This window comes from Seriola aureovittata, chromosome 1 (genome assembly GCF_021018895.1).
Source record: "Seriola aureovittata isolate HTS-2021-v1 ecotype China chromosome 1, ASM2101889v1, whole genome shotgun sequence".
Lineage (NCBI taxonomy): Eukaryota > Metazoa > Chordata > Actinopteri > Carangiformes > Carangidae > Seriola > Seriola aureovittata.
This window is the reverse complement of record NC_079364.1, coordinates 11957679-11980524: the sequence shown is the minus strand read 5'-3', so window position 1 is coordinate 11980524 and position 22846 is coordinate 11957679. Positions and strand designations below refer to the sequence as shown.

General features: G+C 38.6%; 1 protein-coding gene across 2 annotated transcripts; it reads right to left on the bottom strand.

Annotated features, from left to right (window-relative positions):
• Nucleotides 1–509: 509 nt before the first annotated feature.
• LOC130176926 (ephrin-B2a-like) lies at nucleotides 510–8323 on the bottom strand. 2 transcript variants are annotated; one of them, XM_056388396.1, is made up of 5 exons: nucleotides 7977–8323; nucleotides 6784–7067; nucleotides 5222–5314; nucleotides 2496–2594; nucleotides 510–1588 (listed from the first exon to the last, which is right to left on the bottom strand). In XM_056388396.1, exons 1-5 carry the CDS (start codon nucleotides 8081–8083, stop codon nucleotides 1146–1148), a joined length of 1026 nt encoding a protein of 341 aa, XP_056244371.1. In that variant the 5' UTR covers nucleotides 8084–8323; the 3' UTR covers nucleotides 510–1145. The 2 variants fall into 2 exon arrangements, with proteins under 2 accessions (XP_056244371.1, XP_056244412.1); XM_056388437.1 differs by having other exon boundaries at nucleotides 510–1531; nucleotides 7977–8322.
• Between the last annotated feature and the right edge of the window lie 14523 nt (nucleotides 8324–22846).

Sequence of the window (22846 nt, the reverse complement as noted above, 5' to 3'; positions counted from 1 at the left end):
AGAAAATAAATGGTTTTTAGTTTTAAAATAGTTCCACATCAACCACAGCTGAAATGTCTGAAAGTCCTTTCAATATAATACACTGGCTATAAATGCTGAATAGGACCACGAGGATTTTAATAACAGCCGTATGCAAATAGTGGTGCTGCTGTGACTTACCGCTTTAAGTCATCATGTGCTGCTTAGTAATTTTGTAACTACAAGGAGTATTGAGGGAGTGCGCTGTGATTTATTTGCATTTATTCTGGTTCAAACTTTCACTTCTCCATTGTTTTCCATTCCTTTTCAGCCTGTGTGTCACGGTGACAGTAAAAATGAGACTACTGACAAATTGTCCAATTTTTTAAACTGTAACCAATAACAAAACCATTCCTGTGTTGAGTAATAATTAAATTTCAAAAGAAGATTTTTGTAGTCCCTGGCTATAGTGCAGTATGTTAAAAAATGTTTAAAAATGATTATCGATGTTTAAATTGAGGTTGACACGAAATAAAAAGATGAGTACAGAATCCCTTGAAATTGTTTTTACTTTAATAAACGCCACAGAATCATGATTTTCATTTCACTGAACAGCATTTCAAACAAAGTTTACACACTTCGGTTATGAAAAATCTATATTCAAGCGCCCGCAAATTTAGTGTGCAGGAGTTCAATATCAATCTTTGTCAACGAGTTATCAATAAATTAAATAAAATACACATATACTGTACATCTGAAGCCGCCACATTCAGTGGCAGAGAGACACAACTGATCTCTTTGTAAAAACCAGAACAAATTGGTATTTGCTGAACACTTCCGCACGTATCTCACAAAAAACTAACCGAACACAACTACTGAATGACGTGTTATGACACACCAGTTTTCTCTCTGATTGTCTCTTCACTAAGAAAACAAAGTGGTACAACAGCTTTTTGTGCACTTGGTGCAGTGTGACCAGAGCAAGTATAAGACTGACATTTGTCCGTCGACGGTCAGTGCAACACCGCTCTCGGAGAAACTCCCCACATTTCTTCACACGCTACAAACTTTACAACTGTAGCCATGGGAGCATTGTGTAATAGATTACAGCCTGTGAGAGTGTGTCCACAAGGGCTGAAATTTATTATCAACATATTAGTCAAAGACTGACATTAGAGCAGCAAACACTAGACTTTGTAGTAGATGTTGGTGGGAGTCTGCGGTGTTATCTCCTGAACTATGTACACGGGGGGCCCATAGTCGGTGCTCACGCGCTCGTAGTGACGGCACACCATGCTGTCAGAAGATCGCAGAGGAAAGACAACATCACTGCGGTCCGAGCCGTTGTTGTCGCTGCTGATGCTGTCTCGCTTCGGCACAGCCAAAGTGTTGAGGGACACGGAGGCTGACTGCTGGCTCTCAGGGACACAGTGACGGTGATGGTACCTCCACAGCAGGGCCAGCAGAACTATGATGACCAGAAGGAGGATCGCACAGCCGGAGAAAACCCACATGAACAGTCCTGACTCAGAGCCGCCGCTGGGGTTTGTTTGTCCTGTTTCTGATCCCGCGGCTGTCAAACAGAGACAGAGGAGAGGCCAGGCAAAAAAAAAAAAAAAGGAAGGAGAAACTGAGATGAAAGAGTAAACAAGGACATGCAACGCAAGGATTTAAAAACAGTTTCACTCAGTTTATGCCCTGGTACAGGACCGATCAGTATGTGTAAACATGAAAAACCTCTGTCAAAGCTGGACACTGGAGAATATGCTGTAATCTTTAGTGTCACACTGATAAAAAGCCTGGTGCCGTCTTCTATCACTGAGTGAGCCAGTGAGCCATGGTCACTGAAGCTTTGTATATAAACTAGAATACGGAGGAATTGATAAATCCAAATAGTAAAGAGAATGCTTTTTGATCCTTGCGTGGATACTGTTTTTCATTTCTATTGAAATGTGTCTGTTTGCAGATCCATGAGACGCATTAGATGGAACAGGAAGGTCAAAATATTTCATTTTGTGGAGCATCTCAGTGAGTCTGTGGGAAATTTAGGTATATTCCTCCTTAAGGGCTTATATTAGTGTTTTTGCATGTTGGTGCCTGTTTACATCAAATTACATAGACATAGAGCAAATCCCATGAAAACTTTAAACCAACAATTAATTGATCCTTCTGACAAGTATTGTCAGAGCAGCCAAAGCATGATAAACCATATTCCTCTCTGCCACCGATCAAAAACATATCAGTGAGCCACATCACTGCACATGCTCTTTCATTACGATGGGATGCAGTTTAATTTAAGTAGATCCCACATACATGTACACCGTCCTGCTGCTGTAAATACTCACCCATGAACCAAATTCATGGCTGAAAACAATCCTTAACTAATGCAACATTTATTCCCTTTTGCCGAACAACTGCTAAAAACTACAAAGCCCCATTTCTTTATGAACATATTTTTTAAATATGAACGTATGTATTTGTGACCTGTTACTAAAGACTTACACCTTCACTAGGAACCATATCAGTTTTTTTTATACCATTTTCTTTTGCAGAGGTGTCCTTGGCCTTGGGCTTTGGTCGTGAGGGTGGGAATCTGGTGGGGGACTCCTGGAGTGTTGAAGGTGGGTCTGAGGAGCCTGGAATATAAAGCCGGACAGTTGAGCAGCTGACATAAGTAAAATCACAACATATGGCTTCTAGGACCCTTCCTCACGTCTCATTTTCATTTGTCATTGTGGTGTAGGCCATGGGATCATGTCATGACAAAATTTTCCTGTTGAAAATACAATGTTGAATAAATAATGTTTGAGTCAGTTTCTCAGAATCAAAGCAAGATGAGCTTCTTTCTTTCTGGACTGATTGTAAATATGGAGGAGTGTTGTCAGGTCTGAGAAAATTACATCAAGTGACAAATCATGAATAATATGATGTGCGCATATACCCTTATACATTTATGGAATTTACCATGCAGGGAGGATTTAATGAAAGGTATGAATTAATTCCTCTATGGGAAATGTATAGGATCCAGCATTCTTGGAGATTTACCCCAGTAGGGACTAAAAGGATTTCTCAAACTGATGCAACTGCTGCTGTAACTAAATACATTTATTCAAATACCATACTAAAGAAATCAGTACTTTACTTGAGTATTTTTTACATTTTATTTTACTTTAAACTAAAACATTTCAGAAGGAAATTACTGTACTTTTTACATAACTACACGTATTTAACAGCTATACCTATAGTTACTTTCAAATTTAGATTCAAATTAAGATTTTACAAGATACAACAAGTGTACAAAATACAACACATTGTTGGAAATTAAACCAGTGGTTTAATTTTTAATTATTCAGTCTTTCACAAAACAAAGCCAAATTTCATCCAAAGTCCAAAGAATGGAAACAGATTTGTTTTTTCCTTTTCCCCTACTCCCTTAATCATCTCATAACGTCTCAGATTTATCTTGTGACCCCTCGGAGGGGAGGACCCCCAGGTTTAGAACCACAGGACTAAACTAATTAACTGAATACAAAGCACCATGACCACCATGGTGCAACACGACCAGCTAAAACAGTAAATTGATGTTTCCATACTGATGCATCAGCTTTAATCTAATAATGTCATATATGATCATTTATCCGCGTCAGGGACAAAGAGAATACTTTTACTTTGACAGTTTAAGGACATTTTGCTATTAATGCTTCTGTATTTTTACTTAAGTTGGATTCCTCGAGTAGGACTTTTACTTTTACGGAATATTTTTATATAACTGTATTGGTACTTTTACTTAAATAAAGGATCTGAATACTTCTTCCACCTCTGCTTTTTCAGTCTCTCACAAGTCCCTCAGCTTTATGGGAGTGCAACACCAAATCCCTGGAGCGTGTCTTTAAGTAGAGAAAGATGTCAGTTTGAAGGAAAATATGGAGGCCAGCAAAAAAAACAGGCAGTTTTCCCCAAACAAATACAACCAGGAATTGTACTGCAAGATGAACATACTATGGCCTTTGAGTAAAGTAAAATGAAATTTCATTTAGAATAATTTTATGTATTCATTTCATTTATAGATTTATGAGGACAACATACAGTAAACAACATTTTTGTATGTTTCACTGTTAGCCAGCCCACAAGTTTAAATTTTGTTTCACTGCATTAACATTCATTTACCACTGATGTTCATTTAAATTTTGCTCCCTACACTTTCAGTTCTAAAGGCACAATCCAAACAGACGGGTCACTGCAATCCTGAAGATCTAAACACAAGACTGGAAACAGCAACGACTGACAGCACTTTTAATATATGCAGACCTTAACAAGAGATTACAACTAAATCTGAGTTATTAATGTTTTCTGTTGCTGTTTACACCAGTAGTGCTTGTAAACACAGCGGAAAAACAGCCCCATATTTCCAGTTATGATCAGTTGAGAAACACACAAAATGCTGATTTTTCATCTCTAACTCCCTTGAATAATTTATATGAATAATACTTCACATTTCTGAGGGCAGAAAATTGTATTTTGAGGCTTTAACACATTTAGCTTTTAACATTTCAGCAACATACACAGAAATGCAGCATCTGTCGATTTCTCTGATCATGTGGAGTTCAATAACACACCAAAATACATCACATGTATAAACAAGTACACTATTAACCCTTGTTTCTTCATGTATACAGTCACTTACCTTATACATAGATAAATAACACTGTTATTATATTGTTTTGATGGTTTATAAGATAAAATAGTTCAATTTGTTTCTGTGTGAATATTGTATTATAGAGAGATTTCTCCTCTTTTAAAGTAATGGCAGTGGATATGCTCTGAATCTGCTTTATTAAATTTCAATGTATGTGATAAGTGCACAAAAAGATAAGAAAAAAAAAAAGGACCATTGGCTATTCTGATGTTAATACAAAAAAAAAAAAGAAAAAAAATACTTTTGACTGCAATAACCAGTCCAAACGATGGCATGCAAGATAATACTGATGGCCTTAAGCTGCCAGTGGTTTGAATTAGGGATTTGAGATAATTCACGATGGCAATCTCTCTTCAAGAGAATGAATGGATGATCGAGATTATCTGACCACTTAGTAATTCCAGAGAGGCGACATTATTGCATTACACATATAATGACGAGAATGAAACTATTGTTGCAGTTGTTCCTTTAGCACTGTTTGTCAGACAGCTGTGTCTGTCTTGCACTCACACCCCAAGCCTTATACACATGCTGGCACACACACACATACACAGACAAATTACTCACTTTGGCCGACTCTCAGCACCAGCTTCATGGATTTAGTTCTGCACACCCCTCCATTGGTGTTATCCAGACCTTGCAGAGCCCCTGTAGAAGTGGCTGATATACAGAGAGAGTAGGCAAACATTAAGTTTGTATTTCACGCAATTACGCGAATGCAAGATTATCAACACATAGTTTCATTATGATTTCTTTGAAGACTGTTTAAGTTGCTGCATGTTGCATCACTTGCGCATGAAGATGCAGACACACATAGCACAAATTATGATGTTACAAATAATATATTGATAATTACACATAAAAACAAAACATGCAACTAAGGTTGCACCTAATAATAATTCTGAATAATAATAAACAGCTAAAAATGCCCATCAAAAGTTCCCAGTGCCCAATGTGACATCTTCAACATATTACTTGTGTTTTCTGACCAACAGTCCAAAACCCAAACATATTTGCTTTACTATCACATAAGACTAAGAATATCCTCATAAAACCCTTATTGAGCCAGAGATTGTTGCAAATTTTCCTTCATAAATAACTTATGATTAATCGATTATCAGTGCACATCTAGCTGAAACTAAGGCAGTCTAATATAACAGTCCTGCAATAAATCATGAAGGTTAAAATGTTCAATTTTTGATGAAACTGATTACATTAATACAGTTCAACAGCACCGCAAACTATAGCCTCAAAAATGAACACAATCAACAGCTCTCTAAAACAGTCTCAATAAAAACATTATAACCTTCATGAAGGATTTATTGCAGGACCAGGATCAGCCAGCTGAATGTAATTTTCTTTTTGAATCGACTGACCGATGAATCGACTTAATTTCAGCTTTAGGTGGTGGTGGGCAAAATGAATAAATAAAAATAAATGTATTCATTTAGTAGCAAGCCTTTTAAAGACATAACCTACATAGCAATAACTAAAAATACCAACATCTTCAAAAACACATAAACACACACACACACACCAAGAACTCTGCTTCACCCCTGTCAATCCCCCTTCACACGCACACACACACACACACACACACACACACACACACACACATACACATACATACACACATCGAGTTGTTAGCAGCATTTAGGTCAGATAACAACATCTCGCAGGCAACAAGCCACGTTGCCATGAAAGCTCCCATCAAATCTGCCTGATGCTGTAAAAGCCTTGTGTGATTTGGGGCATGTAAGCCCTTGGAATCACACTGGCCTTCCAGAGCGAAGTGTGTGCTGTCAGAGCGTGGCGAGGTGGATGAGGCTACATGGTCAGACTTGCTCTCTATCTCATGCATCACTTGCCACTAAGATGCTGGTTTAACCGACAGCGGTCCAATAACGAGGCCACATTTTTTTGATTCTCACGCAAACTGACAAATTGAGAGGGAGCCAAGGACGATGGCCTCCTCTTCTCCCCAGGAGAAAAAAAAAGAAACAGTTGTTAGCATTGATTCAAATAATGTTCCACCTGTAGCAACAAGCAGCCCGTGTCTCTGTTCAACTGATTGTAAGATGAAAAACAACAGGTGACAGGTGTGGCAGGTATTATCTAGACTAACTCACAGGTGATATAATAGTCCCTCCCCTTGAGAAACTCCAGACCCCACAGGTTGGGGCTGAACTCCTGAAACTTGAACGTGAACTTGACATCCCGGTGAGGCTTGTCACAGTTCAGCAGGGGTGTATCCGTCTTATCGATGGTGCAGCTCTCTATCTGACTTCGGGAGACCAGGTACACTCTGTAGAACTCCTCGCTCCCCCCCGAGGAAGCGTCTGCCCGGGGACACACAATGTCCATCTTGTCCCCTATCTGAGGATACAGGATCAGACCCTGACCTGGAGTAAACCTGTATGCAAGAGGGTGACAGTGCAAAGACATAATGAAATAAATCTAATAGCAAATGGCCTATTAAACAGTACACACTGAAACATCATTATTAAATGCTCTGCTTGCACAAAGAGACAACATTTTTAAGTTTTCAACAAGATCTTTGAGTTTTGAAGGCTCTAATACCTCCTGGCAGTATCCAATGAATAAAGAATTAAAAATCATTGAAACATGCCCATCACAAGTAAAAAAAAAAAAAGCTCACACAGATTGCTGTTTTTGTGTGAGGACAAAACCCAAAGATATTCAATTTTAAAGCTGAAAAGATAAGTTATCCAATCAATTTACTGGAACAACAGAAAATTAAACCGTAACTATTCTGATCACTGAATGACAGTCATTTTTCAAGCAAAAAAGAAAATCTCCAGTTTCAGCTTCTCACTGCTGGTGTCCTTTGTTCATGTGATAGTAAACTGAATATCTTTGGGTTTTGCACTGGAGATGGGACAAATCAAGCAAACTGTGCACAGCACCCTGGGCTTTAGGAATATATGAGGAGTATTTTTCATAGTGTCTAACATTCTATTGATAAAATAATTGATCAGTTAATGGGGAAAATACAGTTTAATCATTTACAATGATACAGAACAGAGAAAAGGAACAAATCCATTCACTGGAGAAGCTGAAAACAGTGGCAGTTTTGCTTCATAAATTTAAACGATTAATCCCTTATCAAAATTGTTATTAACTCATTTTCTGTGGTCTGCGACTAATTACTTCACATATCAACACTGTAGCTCTTGATTTGCAGCGAATGGTTTGCTTCTCTTCTGTTTCACGTTGAATCAATGAGTTAGGTCACACCACATGCACAAAGCAGCAGCAGAAAGTTGCATCCAACGAGTGTGAAACTGAAGCATCCACCTACTTTGCATTGGAACTCGTCCAGTGGATGGACTCCAGAGTGGCGGCACGACACCAGCAAATCATGGCCAGCAGGATCACGGCACCGCAGCTCCATGCGCTTCTCCCCATCACAGGCAGGTACACGACGGCTCAGTATCATAAAACAGAGTGAAAACAGGTTAAAATCTGTTGCCTCCGCATGTCTCCAGTGGCCCCAGGTGCGCGCAGACGACACATTCCTGAGTGAGATCCCACCAAGTTGCCGCTCTTCCTCCTGCAGTTGTATGAAATCTTCCACATTGTGCGTAATTGGCTAGGAAATCATTCGTGTGACGAAATCCGTGTATTGAGGACAGAGATTGTGTGGAGTATTTAGTCATCAGCTGACTGACCGGTCCGCCCATACACAGGCTCATGCGTACAGGAGACCGGGGCTGGTCGGCATCCCCCCCCCCCCCCCCCCATGTACATTCCTCTACATTAACTGAAATTTTAAAAATCAACACCAATAAAACCCCTTATTTCTTTGGTGGTAATGGTAGAGATTGTATTTATACTCCCACCGCCTTTAAAACAAAAACAACAAAAAAACGTGTAAAATAATCAGAAGTTATTTTTCCCACTTTTCCCAAAGGCACTTAGTCTTAATATATCCTATATCCACATATTCACATCTGTGAGAGAACTATCTATCATATGAACTATTTATTAATTATATTATATTTATTATATATAATATTTAAGTAATTATTTTTCAGGTGAACTATGTTTTCTTGTTGCAAGTGTTTTTTTGGGGGGATTTTTTCTACATGTGATGGATTGTGGGTTAAATAAAATGTACTTGACTGACAGTTTACACTGGAAAAAAAAAATAAATGTAGCTTAATTAAACCTGTGATATTAACATTACAAAATAAAGTTTGTATCTTAGCATGAATATATCTTGTTGTTGTGTTATGTTGTTATGTATGTTAACACGGTGTTATAAACCATGTTATAAACCAAGGACTGTGTTTTAAATTGCAGATAAGGTTGGCACGGGGCTATAAATTAGGTGCTGAAGCTAAACTGAATTGAAGCTAACTGTGGTGCCTGGCTAAGTAGCTATCCCGCCAGGTGTAAGCCTCGAGGGCATCATACATATGGTCGTGTGTGTCCAAAGCTAATCTGGCATACTGACCTCATTGGCCCAATATTTTTTTTGTATATTTAGGTTTCCTCCTGTGGTTTCTCTGTGTCACAAATTTTGGTTTCTTTGACTTTTGACTTTTCAGCAGTTTTCTATCTGATTACCTGTGTAATAGCAAGCGCTTCTTTGTTGGAGGGTGCACTCACTATTCAGTTCAAGCTAAATAGTTTTTCTCTTGCCCTGTCTCTTTCTAATTGGTTTCTTTCTGTATTTTGTGATGTTTCTCCATCTCACTCTTGGTCTTTCTCACAGATCGAGGAGGGAGCCATTACGGTCCACATTAATGAGGAAGTTGGACCAATACACGCCCAAACTGTTGAGCCTGTACAGGAATAGACATCAAGGGAGCAGAGGTCCTTTTTGGTAATCCTGATGTGGCACATGCTTGTACTTACCTGATGGGTCTTATCTATGCCATGGAACCAAGCTACCCTAAGACACTGAAATACACCTTTGAGGTTTTTCAGAAGATCTTCCTAGAGCTGGAGGGTGTGAACAACAGGATGTCCTCCAAGGTTCATGATCTGAAGGTCAGATTACATTCCTAAAAGCCATACAGACTTGGTTGAAGGCAGAGGGTTTTAGTAACCCCCTCTGGTCAATGTTTACAGTTATGGTGTTTACACTGCAGTTTCCCAGGTTCTCCCAATGCACTTTCTCAGGTTCTTGAAGTCTCGAAGTGCACTGTCTCCGGTTACACTGATCTATTTTGTTGTTGGTATTTGCTTATTTGGGGATGTATTGCATTATAGTGTGAATTCCATCAGTTCTCTGTGCTTTTAATGGCACAAAATTCAGCCCTGGTCAGCTCAGAAAAATCAGTGTCACCGAGGTCTTCATATGGGGCTGTTGTTGTTTTAAGGTCTTAAGAGCATTTTTAGGAACATAACTGTTCAGGAGTGAGAAACACATGACTCATGGAGGAGATCTTATACAATGTTGATGTATTGTATTCATAGTTCAAAATAAGACCTTACTTCAAGTTGTGCATTGGTTGAACTGCATTTCAGAATCTTTTTAAATACAAGTTAAATATTTATACCTGATGACTTGTGGTTGTTGTTCAGAGTACATACTGTTGGCAGACAGGGTCTAGGGGATGGCCTTGTCCATTTATTTGTGTGTTCAACACTTCAGCTACTTGGCAGCATATTAATGAATGTAGTGAATGGATTGTTGTCGTTCATGGCGTTAAGTCAATAAATCCCTTAAATTTCTGTGACTTTATGGCTTCTCTTGTACGAGCACATTAATATTTTCTACACTGGATAGTGTCAGTTTTGACAGTTTATAAAATAAAAAATATTAAATATGCCGGGAGAATTGCTAAAATTAAGTTGTATATACAAAGACTAGCTTTGCTTGATCTACATAATAATCTGATGCAAAAAGTTGCCTTAATTTTTTTAAGTAGATCAAGCAGGATATTTTTATCAGTGTATGATGTAAGGGGATTTTTATGGGAAAACACAGTGTTTGAATTTGTTTACAGACTGACTTTTTGTGTATCTAGAAACTTTCTCGTTTTAACTGATGACCAATTCCAGTTGCCTTAAGTTATGCCATTTTAATTTTTTTGTAGCTACATTGACCTGCAACTTATAGTTGTCACCATATGGTGACAACTATAAGTCACCATATGGGGGGAATTCAGGACCTGAGAGTACAGATTTGATTAATCAAGCTTTCTGTGGTCTCCCCTGTTGTTGGGAAACATTGATGGTGACAAATAGAAATACGAGTGAAAGCTATGACTCACCAATCACCTTAAATGAACCCACTCTACCCTGGATACATAGACTTTAATGAGATCAGGACATAGAGATGACCATCTACTGCAAAAAGTTGTTTAAATTCCTCTAATAAAAAAAAGTCAGCAGCTGAGTTCGAGAAATCCTCCACTACATCCTGAGCTTCATGTTTTGTTGTTATGATTTTTATATTGCAATATGGATCAATACATTTAAAATCATTGTTGAATGGATGAGTTGGGATTTTCTTTAAAATCCTATATATTCTGCATTTAAGGAGCCAAGGCTGTAATCTCCTTCATTTTCAGCGAATCTGAACTAATGTCAAAGTGGTTTAAAAGATTACAGAGGGCTTCTGTCACAAGACTAAAGCACCACAAATGACGGCTGAACTGCACAGAAATGTCTGCCTTTCTGTCGGGAACAGGCTGGGCTGTATGTGTTCAAAGTGCTGGCAACATCTTTCATATTTATAATTCATTTAAACCTCGAGTTTTGTTGACATGGACTACAGAGAAAGCAGATGCAGAGATATTTTTCTCATGTAAACACAAAAATATAGAAGTCCGACTTTTGGTTTTACTAAAACAAACTTCAGAAACACAAATCTCAGATATTTAGTACTGATTTTATTTTCTTGTCTTGCATTCAGCTGCCAACGTACATTTACAAGGCAGATTCCAAACATGACACAAATTCATTTGTCTGAAACAACGAAGCAACAAAAGGCACACAATACAGATGAAGCAATGTGAACTCACAAATCACAAAACAAATCTCTGTAAATTCATAAGTGTCACGATTAAGTTTTTGCTTTGTATGATGATGAACTGGGGGGGGGGTTTCTTTCACTAGTTAAACTGAGTCAGATTTGTTTTTTTTATTTTTCCCTCTTTATTTTTCATCTTTTCCTAGTTTGTCTCTAATTGGTGTAATTTCAAATACAATTTTCACTGGTGGGGCCAATTTATTAACAATAGAAAAATCAAACACAGCTTAGGGCAGATCATGATCTATTATACAAATAAGAATCACCATGGTGACACGTTGCAATGAATGCTCAATTTACGACTGATATTAAAACATCAGCTTTTGGTTAGGTCTGTTTTCATCCTTGTGACAATGCATTTATTGCCACATGGTTGTCAATGATTTATGTAGCTTATGAAGTATGAGAATTTTACTTAACCTATAGAGGAACACTCAATTTTTTCAGTTTTTCTGAAAAAATAAAAACTGAATTTTGAGATACATGGTTGGTACTCACCATGCCGGCTGCTTTCAGTGTCAAAATATAGCATTTCCAGCATTTGCACCCACTACTACTTTCATACAGAATACTAAAGTGTTCCTTTATACTATTTAGTATAAGTGATACACACAGTACTGGTTATAATTATTGGTACCCCTGAATTAAGTACATCATTTAGTATTGTTTAAGAAATAAATACAACAGTAATATTTAAATCACTTGTCCAAGGTCACTGAACAAAAGAACAACTTGTAATGTTATCACAATGTTTCACATAAAACTGTCAAGATACTTGCAGGACGTAGTGCTAAGATGAAACTCAGTGAGAGAAATCTGCGATGGTTGGTATGGATTGTGGAAAAACACCACGCAAGACATTTAAAGAGCTTCAGGCTAACCTGGAGCAATCAGCCAATACCACATGCAGCACACTAAACCAAGCAGGGCTCCACGGGCAAATGCCAAGGAGGACCCCACTATTGAAAGAAAAGCACAAAAAGGTAAAACTAAAGTAGCCACAGTCTTTTCTGGGATAATGTTCAATGAAGAGATGATACCAAAGTAGACCTCTTTGGGAATTCAGTTTGTTTATGGGTGATAAAATGAAGCCCATAAGGAAAAGAACACCCTACCTGTGGTAAAACATGGTGGATTTTCTATCATGCCGTGGGGCTGCTTTTTGCTGCCTCTAGTGCTAGAGGCACTGAATGTAACAAAGGAATGATGAAATCAGAAGATTACCATGGTATCTTAGAGCGAAATGTGTTATCCAGCGTCAGAAAACTAGGTTTGAGGAGAAGGTCAACCCAAAGCACAGTGTTAAGGTGTGTTAAGGTTAAAAGCTTGAAATTTTCAATGTCCCATGACAGCAGCATCTCAACTGCTCAACAGCTTAATTGAGAATAGAGTAATAATACATAGTTCATTACAGCTTCACTACCCATTTGCATACACATCATATTCCTCAGTTGCATGATGAGCTCCCGTCCCAGTAGCAGTACCAGCAGCAGCAGAGGTCTCCAGTTGGTGGGGTTTTTTCCCAAAGTGAAGCTAATGCTAACATGTTAGGTGTTTGGTAATGAACAACCCCTATCACGATTAGCATTAACCTCAACCTGGGACTGGACTTGACGGCTGTATCATCACTTCCATGCTTACCTCAGAACTGTTGTTCAGACTGCTGGGGGATGTCCTGCAGGGGGTGACAGACACACAGTTACTGGTTGGCTTTGAGAGATCATTTATACATTTGAACAAGAGAGTCTCATTCACAAGTATTCACTTCATAAGCCAATGACTACGCGTTGTTGTGAATTTGTGGTAACTTTTATTACAGTTACAACAGCAAAGATTTTGGAGAGTGGATTACAAGAAAACTACCACTCATTTAAGCGAATAAAAAATAAAACAAAAATCAAATTAACTCCAGATTAGACACTCGAGCACGTTGACCAACAATTCTATGTCTATGTCTGCTCTTTTGACTTGTCTGATAGAAATCTGAAATACATTTCTGTGTGGACCCTCTTAAGTGTCCATGGGATAGAAGAGTTTAGCAGTGCAGACTCGAGCTAAATCAGCTACCCAGACAAGTTTTAAAAGACTGAAAAAGTCCAGGTGTGGGGCAGCTGGTACTATCAGTAAAGTTCGGTATCTATCATCACCCTACATAGACATTACGAGCAAAAACAGGATGTGCCAGGTGCTGTTACATGTCAACTCTAGTTAAGAATCGATTCTAATTTAAGTCGAGATGTTGTCAGGAAGTTAAGTCTGTGAGTCTTATAATGGTAGTTAGGTAGGTACTGACCTGTCACCACATCCACAGCACTTCCTCTTTCAGCAACTGGTGTTTCTCTCCTTTGCTCAGTGCTTCTCTCTCTTCTTCCCTCCGCCCTCTGCATTTCTCTCTCTCTCTGTCTCCCATTCAGCAGTAAACCAAAATGTGGGTTTACATTTCTTTTATACACTTGTGTGAGTCATGCAAAATCCCCTTCTAACTGAATGACTATTAAAAAGAAAAAGAATATCACGCAACAAATTTTTAAGCAAGATGCCATTTATCTTATGTAAATGCCGCCTACAGAAGTAACAATATATATTCATTTCTTTCATTTAAACAGGTTATTTACGGTTATGCCAACTGTGCTGACAGCAATAGAAGTTTAATCAAGAATGATGGCAGTTTGACATCATGAATTTAAATTCAATTATATTTTCAAATATGAAGCACATCAGAGATTTGAAGGGAAAATTGTTCCATGCATTTAGAGCAACATGTGTAAAAATGTAATACTCCCCTCTTCAGTCTCATTAAAGGATTTTTAATATGATATTTAGAGAAATTTAAAGCTAGGGACCATTTAAGCAAAATGACTGAGCGACTGAGGCAGTTATTATAGTAATACATTAAATATATCTGACAAAAATACTAAATTTGACATAAAGGCCTGACAGTTTGTGTGTGGAAACAAACCTGACTCTGTATCAAACTGTCCAAAGATTTTCTACAGGGTTTCCCCTCCTCATATTTTCTACTGCTTCAATAAAGAGAATGGATGAATAAATAAAGAAATTTCAGACACACTCACAGTTGGTGATCCCTCACTTTCCCTTTAAAAACAAGACTGAACTGGCTGTTACCCATATCCATACTACAGTACTAATTCCATACATATGTGCTACTATACTGTGTGGACACTTTAAACCAATAGGAAATGACACAATAGAAATAGAAAGCAATTCTTTCTCAAGATTAAATACTTATGTTTTTTTCTCCAAAATCTTTCTGGAGGTGTTTCATCACCACCCACAACTTCTTTTGATTTTTTTCCATCCGTGAGCAGCTCCTCCATTTCCTTTGTGTAATGCACCATGGGAGAACAGTATCCATTAACAGATCACTCAAAAATTTACCATATTTTATCTGCGTCATGTCTGGTTTGAGTCATTCATTCATTAAGTCACTTATCCAGTGTGATCACACCATATACTACCTGATTAAAGGGGCCATTTGTAAGCTTTTCTGCCAAGAGAAGGTGATAGTGGTGACAGTCACTGGCCAAGTACATCAGCAATCATTGTGTTTACAACAAAAGAGGTTATAATACACCCTCTGCGCAGTGCTACTACTTCAGGGCAGACTCGATGCTACAGTAACTCACTATCGGAAACCGGGCCTAGCTGGTTAGCATGCTAATTTAAAGAAAGTAATAGAAACAGAAGCAAAACAAGAGTCAACATTGGCGTTGTTTTCTTGAAGCTCTTGAAGAGTAAGGAATAACGTTTGATGCTGAACTCGCAATGTTTTTTCAAGACTGGTAAGTAAGCAGCTGTTAATGTTAACGTTGGCTATGTAGTGTAGCATACATACCTGGCCTGACATCAGTCACAAGCCATTAAAGAAATTCATTGTAAGGACATGCAGAGTTATGAACCCAAAATTGACACTTTATTACTCTTCCCACCATCAAACTATCAAATTGATCAAATTGAACTACAACCCACATTCCAATCCTGGGTAATGACCAGTGACAATGTCCTTCATGTGACCATACTGTCAGCATCCTTCACACAAGGTAACACACACTACATGACATCCAGAATGTCCATATTATTACTATTACAGTTAAGAACTGCTCTGTAATCCACATTTATAGACTATTAGGTTTAAGAAAATGTTTATATTGTTGTTTGATCAGTTAACCACTGGCACTATGATTAGCCATTTCCGTACCTTTTCCTTTGTTATTTCTTTGCCACAGGCTCCGAGTAACATTACTTTTGTCTACACGCGCAATATTTTAATTTTATAAGCCAAGACCAACTGAACCAAAACAACAGAAGTGCCTCAGAGTTATTTTGTAACTTTTAATCATCATCAAGTTTTCCTTTTTGAAGCTTTTTGACAACTTTAGAGTCATCTGGTCAACGCCAGTCTCCTCTGAAGTTATCCAGCCGAAGTGAAGAGCATTAGAGTTTAATTCGCAGCAACCCGCAAGAGGCGCCTGCAGATAACCCATCTGCCCATGCACAACGGCCTGCAGAGAAGCCGACCAGAAATCAAGAGTGCCCAAGACAGAAAGTCTCCTGGCAAACTCCACCAGTGCTGAATCGCTGAAACACCGGCAGAATCCGTCACCGTGATAATGGGACACGGCCTCCAGGAGAATCCACCTAGATCCTGCGTCTCCAGGGTTACCACGGCAACCACAGCCGCCTGGGTTCCAGCCAAGGGTCCTGAGCTACAGTGCAACTCACAGTAGGCCGGTCTTAACACCCTGGGTTGATGTCGAAATATAGCAATATTTAATAATCAAATCTCATTCGTAGACGTAGTATCATTAGCTGTATAGCCATAGTGGTTCGCCATAACATATTCTCTCCCACCATTGTCAACTCATCACACTGCTCATTTCATTATTATTTTCATCTTTATGATTATTACACTTTGCATTTACTCTGTAGATAGTATTTTAATTAATAAACTCCTTTATTTACACACAGTTGTTGTCCTGGTGTATTCTTTTGACGTAGAGACTGGAGATCCATTGAATCGAGAAGTCATGGCTTCTGATATGAGATTGATAAATTTGTCAATTAAGTAATTCATTGTTGCTGTTAACACTACGGTAGCAATAGCAAAAATGTAAATTTAGCTCCTTTAAGGGTGTTACTTGGGTTACGCCATACAAGCCATGCTAGCAGCTCTTTGAGGCTAACCTATATTAGGCATAGATGAAGTGGCGGCTGCTGGTCTTATAAGGAGGGGAAGCTCATTTTCAGCCTACATCATAAAATGTGTCCGTTTATTTATATGTAAATTCGCAGAGTGACAGAAGAGAGTCGCCAAACACAACACTAGTCGTTTTTAACAAAGACAAAGTCGCTGAGGATCAGTAACGTCTCCAGATCAACTCCGAACAACGGAATGAAAAACTTGAAAAATGCTCCGGTGGATGCTTATACTTCAAGATCGCTGATTCGTCCGATGGGCGGGACAAAGCCCAGCATTTATCCAATGACCGTCTAGTTTCGCTGCAGTGGAACAACCCACTCTATGTTTCCCCACTGAAGTCAGTAGACACTCGGCGTCTACACTGTGTAAAGCACTGTGGCGCTGCGGGGATGAATGAGAAGGAAGTCGTGTTGGTTACCTGTGATAAGTAGCTGATTCTGAACAAAAGATGAACGTGTTCTAGTGCATATTTAGTCAGTGAAATGTACACACAACAGTACATATTTGACCACTTATTTTGTTGACATTTTAGGGGAAGCTGAGCTTCCCTTGCAGTCTTAGAGCAATCGCCACTGCATAGATGTAAGCTAAATAATGCTAAAATAAGTGTGCTAACATTCTGATGTTTCCCTCAAAACCACAAAGATCAGCCTCACCTCTGAGGATCATCAAAGTCATCACGGTTCATCCTCTGGGGAACATGAATGTCTGTACAAAATTTTGTGCCAGTCCATCCAAGAAATGTTGCGAAATATCACAGGATAAGTGAAAACTGGATCTGTTTCATGGCAACCTCTTCAGTAGTTTCTGAGATACAGTATGTCACTAAAAATCACAAATGCCTACCTCACGGTGGCGTTAGAGGGAAAGTCACTGTTTGTGGTGTATAAAAAAGTGTATTTTTTGTTATTTTACTTACATTCTTACTTTCACATTTACACCTTTACTCACACATATATTAAGCATTCATTTCTTATTAAGCCACCTGTACAATCACTGAACGTTATGACTGAGCAGAGTTGTGAAATGAATTGGATATACGTTTTTCAGTTATGGGAGTGTCGGCGGGGATTTTGAAAGAGACCCTTTTCCACTAAATGACTGTGATCCTGCATGTTCTCCTCGTTACATTTCTCAGATGCTGCTTGTAAATTGGCCCAGAATCTTCTTACCCACAGTGTTTGCTTGTGGTAACTCAGTAACCAAGTCATACGACTGCTTCTGAGAAGACAAGGTGCCTCCCCATCCATTCTCACTACCTAACCCACCCTCTCTTCTCCAGCACTGAGAGTAGCACTGTTGGACTCGCTGGCTGCACACTTTGGCTTCATTCAAACTCTTTTTTGACATCTCACTCAGTGCACTTGTCATATACATCACATTCCTGTGAGTGATGAAGAGAAAACACATTTGAAAAGACAGATTGATGATGTAATACTCGAAGGGAAAAGGTTGAAAGAACATGAAGAGGTGGGGGAAGAAGCAGAGTGGTGACAGGGACCCCCCCCTTTCACTTACTGGAAATTCACAACGTGTAATATGCCAGCTGAGGAGAGTTCAAATACGATCCTCACTTCTTCTGGCACTCTGGTTCTGTCTCCCCTTCTTATAGATCATAAAGTGAGCAAGTCACTCCCTTTTCATTTTAAATCTTGTATTGTGTGAAAATGTATGTCTGTCTGTCACCTCAAAGAGGAACTGACATATTTAGCTGTTAAGGGGAAAGCAGATCCTAATCTTCTTTTGAATTTCAATTGAAGAGAGAGGATATAAAATTTTACCTACTACCAAGGAAACCAGAAATGAACACCATTGTGAAAGTTTTTTCATTAGCGCATAAACATTTTTGTGTGTTGTATTTATGTCTAGTCAAAAGACGAAAAAAAATTACTTTCTTTTTCTCTGTATTTCTTCAGCGCAGAGCTCTGTTTCAGTGTTTCCACGTGGGCAACCTGAGGGCCTGACTTCACTCTTTTTTCCTGTCATATGTGGGATATGCATGAGAGGCCCGACAGACATACAGCTGATATGATCTGATAACATTTCCAGTTCTCTATGCCGTCATCCTGTCTCAGTCTAGTGTGTCCTCAAAGTGTGACATATGTGGCACCACAGGGAAAATTTCAGACAGACATGACACAGATGGAGTTTTTTTGGGTTTTTTTTTTTGTCTTCTTTGGAAGACATATATTTCATTATCATAATATTACCATCTTGTTTCAGACCTAAAGCAGCTATTGTTTTACCCCACAACAATATTAAATAATATCTACATAAACACAATGAGCAACAAAGCACAAAGCACAGAGCTCTTTCATTTCCCTTCATCTAAAATTAGTACATTTAAAGGAAGTGTGGGTTGGTTCAGAAGTGGAAAGACCAACGCCACAAACTAGTTCACGCTTCTCAGATTTCTGGTTATTGAAAATATTCGTCTACACTGACTGGTTCCATGAAAACTGATTTTACATCTACTCTTTATAATGTTAACTTAAATACAGCCAGCACAACAAAATGTCATTTTTTTCATAATTACTGTATGACATTGAGGTTTTGAGGGCTTGTCAGTAACTCCCATACAATTTATTATTTTTCATACATAATAGGTTTGTATTGTTAACTGGCTTCACTGTCTCCAAACAGAAACTAAAGAGAAGTCTCTTGTCTTTGCACCATGTAATGTAAAACACTAAAAAACAGCCTCCCTATTTTTTATATTTTTGGTTGAATATCTTTGCTATGTCCCAGAATCTAAAATTTACCTCTGTACCTACAATTTCATGTCTTGAGTCTATTTTGTAAAGTGTTTTACATCCTGCATCTTGATATTATTGTGTCTTTTATGGATTCTCCCTCGAGTAAGAGCAAAGTATGCTGGGAAATGGAAACTGAGGAGACTTACTTGAAGGAAACATGTGATGCTGCTTATAGGAGGGAATAAACAGAAGGACTTCTTGTGCTAGATTCAGCTTGATTAGATTTAGTGTAGTCCTTTATAATATCCTGATTTATATTTGCAGTAGGTGTCATAATGCCCCAGCAGACTTGATTCACGTGTTCTGGACATGCCCTTACCTATCCATTTACTAGGCAAGTAGTTTGAATATATCATGCAAAGTCACAGGCAGAATCTTGAGACCAAGCTATTGGGCTGCTGTTTTTTTATTCAAAGAAAATTAAATTAAAGAATATTATAGTATTTGCCTTAATATTGGCAAGAAGAAAAATTTGATTAAAGTGGAAATGACCAGCCCCTTGAAAGTCATCCCTCTGGCTTTAAGACCTGATAAAGTTTATGAATCTTGACAAAATAAAATTTGCCCTGAGAGATTCTGTTCACAAGTTTGATTCCACTTGAGATCATATGATACAATACTTTTATTATATTAAGAGTCATCCACACTGTGTATGAAGGGATTCATTTATTTATGTATCGGCAATGTATTATCATTATTTGGTACATCAATACTAACAGTCTGGGAGGGGGCTTGAAGAGATGGCAGGAAAAACATGGAAATTAGGTTATTGTAATTGGGTTATTGTAACGTAATGTATGTAATTAAAAAAAGGAAAAACTTTACTTGAAATATATAAAATGTAGTTGCAATAGTCTAGTATGTATGGACATACATCAGAAAGAAATTATTTAAGAAAGAAAAAGAATTAGTAAACAGTACAATCATAAAGTTTCTGGTTTTGTAAGCTCAAAGTACACTGCTCAAAAAAATTAAGGGAATACTTAATCATCACATAACACCAAGTCAGTTAAACTTCAGGGATATCAATCTGTCCATTTAGGAAGCACATGTGATTGTGAATCAATTTCACGTGATTTGGTGCAAATGAAAGTGACAACATGTGCAATGGAGAGGCAAATGCAAGACAACCCCCAGAAAGGGAATGGTTTTGCATGTGGTGGCCACAGACAATTGCTCTCTCCTGATCCTTCCTGACTGATTCTTCTCTAGTTTTGTGTTTTGCCAGTGTCTTTGTCACTACTAGTAGCATGAGGGGGTACCTGCAGCCCAGTCAGGTTGCACAGGTAGTCCAGCTCCTCCAGGATGGCACATCCATATGTGCAGACAGTCAGTGCCAGTGTCAAGAGCATGGAGGAGCTACGGGGGGCTGGCCATTACACGAGGAGAGCTGGACAGGGCCGTAGAAGGGAATCAACCCAGCAGCAGGACAGGTACCTGCTCCTTTGTGTGAGGAGGGACAGGAGGAGCACTGCCAGAGCCCTACATAATGATCCATGAGGGTGGCATGAGGGCCAGACGTCCTCTAGTGGTACCTGTGCTCACAGCCCAGCACCGTCCAGCTCGACTGGCATTCGCCAGAGAACACCGGAATTGACAGGTCCGCCACTGGCGCCCCGTTCTTTTCACAGATCAGAGCAGGTTCACACTGAGGACATGTGACACGCATCAAAGAGCCTGGAGACACCATGGTGAAAGGTATGCTGCCTATAACATCATCCAGCAAAACTGGTTTGGCAGTACGTCAGTGATGTTCTGGGGAGTTGTCAGACCTTATGCTGGTGCAGGGGGCCCTGGGATCCCCCTGGACAATGCCCGGTCCCATGTGGCCAGAGTGTGTAGGCAGTTCCTGGATGACAAAGGCATTGATGCCATTGGCTGGCCCTCACATACCCCTGACCTAAATCCAATTGTGCACCTATGGGGCGTTATGTATCAGTACATCCGAGGCAGCTGAGTACCCCCACAGACTGTCCAGGAGCTCACTGATGCCCTGATCACGGTCTGGGAGGAGATCCCCGAGGACCCCATCCGCCGACTCATCAGGAGCATGCCCAGACGTTGTCAGGAGTGCATACACACTAAGGAATTGACCTGATGAAATTCACACAGGTTGGATCAGCCTGTGATTTAAAATTTTTACTTTGATTTTCTGTGTGATTGTGAATCCAGCCCTCAATGGATTGATGATTTTGGTTCCATTGAGCGTTGTTACGTCATTTTGTTCTCAACAAATTGTACAATGTACATCAGTAAAGACTGTCAACTTGAATAATTCGTTCATCAAGATCCAATGTGTGATATCAGTGTTCCCTTAATTTTTTTGAACATTCACACATTGAATGTCACACAATGTGTCAAAGTTTTCCACATCACAAGAACATCAGTCTTTAAATTAATGTGAAACTTGTATTGTATTTGATTTCTTGTAAATATTGTCAAAATCAATAACAATATATTAACATTCATATTATGTACCTAATATGCTTTGAAATAATGACGTTTTGTAACTTTGATTTCATGGAAATTTGTTGTCATGAAAACATTTCAACTGCGTCTGTTCGTGTTTCAGAGTTAATTTGATAAATTTCTGCATGTTTGAAAGAGATTAGTTAAAAATAAGTAAAGCAAGTTTATTACTTTGTTGGTTTTTTTTCTCCCTTTAGTTAATTGGTACTTAGCCACCAACCATCATAGCATTTTTATCTATTAAACCAAATGAGGGGACAGCATCGAGTGACCTTCACACATAAGCAAAAAATATTTGGGATCCTCACATGTATTCCAGAACCCGCATGTAACCATAAGAAATGTGTAAATCTATCAAAAAATACTGAATGGCCTTTATCGCTGTGGAATGAATAAATAGTTGACAACTACTGATAAATAAATTCCACAGTAAAATTGAAGCAACTGTAGTATCATGAACATGTGTATAAACTATTAATTTGGTTTGTCTGTTTTCTCCAACACACATGTGACAAGCAGCAATATCAGTCAAAATATAATTGCTTCACATTAAAACATGTGTTTATAGATGGGTAACCAACCAAGCTTGAGTTCTGAAAATCTGTTTGTCATTGTGTACTTCTGTGAAATTATGTTGTGTATGAAATAGTCTCATCCTTCATTTAAGGTTAAATATTTAGTCGCTTTGTAATTAACTGATTAATAGTCACATCCATGGATCAAAGGCAATGCTAACT

Excerpts from the sequence above, each read along its gene's own strand:
- LOC130176926 (XM_056388396.1), bottom strand. The coding sequence starts at position 8,083 with ATGGGGAGAAGCGCATGGAGCTGCGGTGCCGTGATCCTGCTGGCCATG. Across the intron at positions 7,068-7,976 it reads TGGACGAGTTCCAATGCAAA|GTTTACTCCAGGTCAGGGTC; the intron begins GTAGGTGGATGC and ends TCTTGCATACAG. Across the intron at positions 1,589-2,495 it reads CACCTCTGCAAAAGAAAATG|TTTCTCCTTCCTTTTTTTTT; the intron begins GTATAAAAAAAA and ends CTTTCATCTCAG.